We start from the raw sequence: 2,834 nt of genomic DNA, 5'->3' as shown, positions 1-2,834 counted from the left end.
GGGAAGCGTGGTTTTAGTCTCCGCAACGGCCGCGGCGGCGCCGGGGCAGAGCTGCCCGGGGCCAGGCGGGAGCGCAGCGCCGCGCCGGGCCGCGGCTGCCCGCCCCATGCACCCGCCCGGCGCCCTGCTCGCCATGGCCGAGGGCGCCTTCTCGCTGTCCGCGCCAGCGGCGCGGAGCCCTGGCGGGAACGCGTCGAGGCTGCACAGCATCGAGGCCATCCTAGGCTTCCCCAAGGAGGACGCGCTGCTCGGCCCCTTCCCACCCGACGGCGGCAGCGGCGGTGCCCGGGAGGGGGACAAGCGCGGCCCGCGAGTCTGCCTGCCCAAGATGCCCGCAGAGCCGCCGCCCGCCGAGCCGCCGGGCCGCACTGCCGAGCGCTTCCAAGGTGAGGTGGGACGGGACGGGCCCGGGGGCGCCTCGCCCGCCTGCCCCGGCGCCGCTCAGCGCCGCTGTCCCCTCGCAGAGCCCTTCTGTCCCGGCGGCGCCAGTCCCGAGCTGCCGGCCGGCAGCGGCGGCGAGGGGAAGCCGTCGGACGAGGAGCAGCCCAAGAAGAAGCACCGGCGGAACCGCACCACCTTTACCACGTACCAGCTCCACGAGCTGGAACGCGCCTTCGAGAAGTCTCACTACCCCGACGTGTACAGTCGAGAAGAGCTTGCTATGAAGGTCAACCTGCCCGAAGTCCGCGTGCAGGTAAAACCGGCCCTGACGCCCAGCCTTGCGCTCCCGATGCGCGCGGCTCCGGTGCCCGGTCCGCCTGTCCTGAGAGCCGTCCCGCCGCTGCCCGGGCCGGGGCTGCCGGAACGGTCCCACGGGGCTGCGCTACGGGGCCGCTGGGCGCCTCCCCAGCCCGCGCCTCCCCAACGCAGCGGCCGCGGCCTGGCCCGGCCCGACCCGACCCGGCCCGGCCCGGCGGGACGCGGCGGTGCCGGCTCCTTCACCGCCGGCGTCAGCGCCGCCGCTGCCGCGTGGCCGGCGTGTCCCAGCCCCAGCGGCCGGGGAGCTGGAGTCGCGGTGGGGCTGGAGCTGCTGAGGGAGCAGCCGAGGCGCCAGCCCCAGCCTGATCCCAGCTCCAGCCACCACAGCAGCCCCGGCCCCGACTCCAGATCAAGTCCAGATCCAGACCTCAGCCCCAGCTCCAGTCCCAGTCCCAACTGCAGCCCCAGCCCAGCTACAAGCCTGGCGGGCAGGGCCCGGCTCCACACACCTTGCGTGCCCTTCATGCCCTCTCCCTGCGCGTCTCGCCCTGCTGTGCTGTACTCCCCAGCTGTGCTGTGCTGCACCTGGCCAGGTGAGCAGCTCCATGTCCGCCGGACTCCGAGCCCAGCTCCCTGCCCACCCCTGTGCTGCCTCTCTCGGCTCCCAATTCTTGCTTTGTTCCCTGTGCGCGTCCCTGGTGCTGTGGAGAAGCCTCTGCACCTAGCATCCCTGCTGACGCAGACATGCTTGCAGGTTTGGTTCCAGAACCGACGGGCCAAGTGGCGGCGGCAGGAGAAGCTGGAGGTGACCTCCATGAAGCTGCAGGACTCGCCCATCCTCTCCTTCAGCCGCTCGCCGCAGCCGGCACCCATGGGTGCCCTCAGCAGCAACCTGCCGCTGGAGACATGGCTGAGCCCGCCGGTACCAGGCGGCACGGCCCTGCAGACACTGCCTGGCTTTGTGGCCTCCCCGCAGAGCCTACCCGGCAGCTACACCCCACCGCCCTTCCTGAACTCTCCGGCGGTCACCCACAGCCTGCAGCCCCTGGGCGCCATGGGGCCGCCACCACCGCCTTACCAGTGTGGGGCCACCTTTGTGGACAAGTTCCCCTTGGACGAAGCAGACCCGCGCAACACCAGTATTGCCGCCTTACGCATGAAAGCCAAGGAGCACATCCAGTCCATGGGCAAGCCCTGGCAGACCATCTGAGCTGCAGCACCCTGCGCCGTGCAGGGCCCGGCTGGGGGGCTGGGACAGGCTGGTGCCGCGGGACTGCTGGGGATGGCACCAGGGCCACTCACCCGGCTCGCTTGGCATTTGCGGCTCTCTGGGCTCCTGCCCTGCCCACTGCACTGCCGGCCGAGTAGTGTAGGAGCAACCTACATGCTCTCCCTCCTGCAACAGACACTTGTGAGGAAAGCTGCGCTAGGGCGAGGAGCTGGGCAAGTGGCTGGCACTCGAGAACTGCATTACCTTGCATTGATTGTTTGTTTGKTTGGTTTTTTTCTGGTTTTGTACCATTAAATGGCACAACCTATGTGGAGGCCACGCTTGGTGTTTCTCGAAGCTGGGCAGGGCACYGTGGGGCATGGGGCTTCACCTGTCTGGCCCAGGGGCTGCAGCAGCTCTGTGGAACAACTCATCTGGTGGATCCCGTAGGCACTGCGGGTGCTGAGACAGTCCTTGCCCCAGTGCTGCTGCCCATGCCATGCTGTGCTGCCAGAATTAAAACTGTGGCATCCGTATTTTCCTTCCTCTTGGTTATGGCCGTAATGGATCCAGGGGCAGTGTTGCAGACCCTGCAGCTGCAGCAACAATGCTTCTCCTTAGGGATGAGGGGGCTGCACAGTCCCCTCTGTGTGCAGGTGACTCAGTGTGGGCTGAAGCCCCCCATGGCACTGCTTCCCACACAGGCTGCACAAGGGCCACCCCTTGTCTTGGCTCCAGCTCTGCGCATACCTTAGAGGCTGTGCCTGGCTTCACTTCAGGAGTTTTGGAGCCCTCGGTGGCTCTTCCAAACATCCCTCCCTGCTGGGCCCGGCAGCGCCGGCTGTGCTACCAGGGCTGCCCATGCAGGCGCTGGGGCGATCMCTGTGCGCTGGGACAGCCCTGTCCTCCCATCACCGCAGGGCTG

The 2,834-nt window shown here is 68.5% G+C and overlaps 1 protein-coding gene across 1 annotated transcript; it reads left to right on the top strand.

The window, feature by feature from the left end:
- Nucleotides 1–105: 105 nt before the first annotated feature.
- Nucleotides 106–1,911, top strand: RAX (retina and anterior neural fold homeobox). Its single transcript, XM_026042524.1, has 3 exons — nt 106–386; nt 465–694; nt 1,454–1,911. The coding sequence occupies exons 1-3, from the start codon at nt 107–109 to the stop codon at nt 1,907–1,909; spliced, it is 966 nt and encodes a 321-aa protein (XP_025898309.1). The 5' UTR covers nt 106; the 3' UTR covers nt 1,910–1,911.
- The last annotated feature ends 923 nt before the right edge of the window (nt 1,912–2,834 follow it).

This window comes from Nothoprocta perdicaria, unplaced genomic scaffold, assembly GCF_003342845.1.
Source record: "Nothoprocta perdicaria isolate Ctin4 unplaced genomic scaffold, notPer1 scaffold_306, whole genome shotgun sequence".
NCBI lineage: Eukaryota > Metazoa > Chordata > Aves > Tinamiformes > Tinamidae > Nothoprocta > Nothoprocta perdicaria.
This window is presented reverse-complemented; position numbering and strand designations above follow the sequence as displayed.

Coding starts and splice junctions, on each gene's coding strand:
- RAX (XM_026042524.1), top strand. CDS start 107: ATGCACCCGCCCGGCGCCCTGCTCGCCATGGCCGAGGGCGCCTTCTCG. Junction 387..464: donor CACTGCCGAGCGCTTCCAAG/GTGAGGTGGGAC, acceptor GTCCCCTCGCAG/AGCCCTTCTGTCCCGGCGGC. Junction 695..1,453: donor TGCCCGAAGTCCGCGTGCAG/GTAAAACCGGCC, acceptor ACATGCTTGCAG/GTTTGGTTCCAGAACCGACG.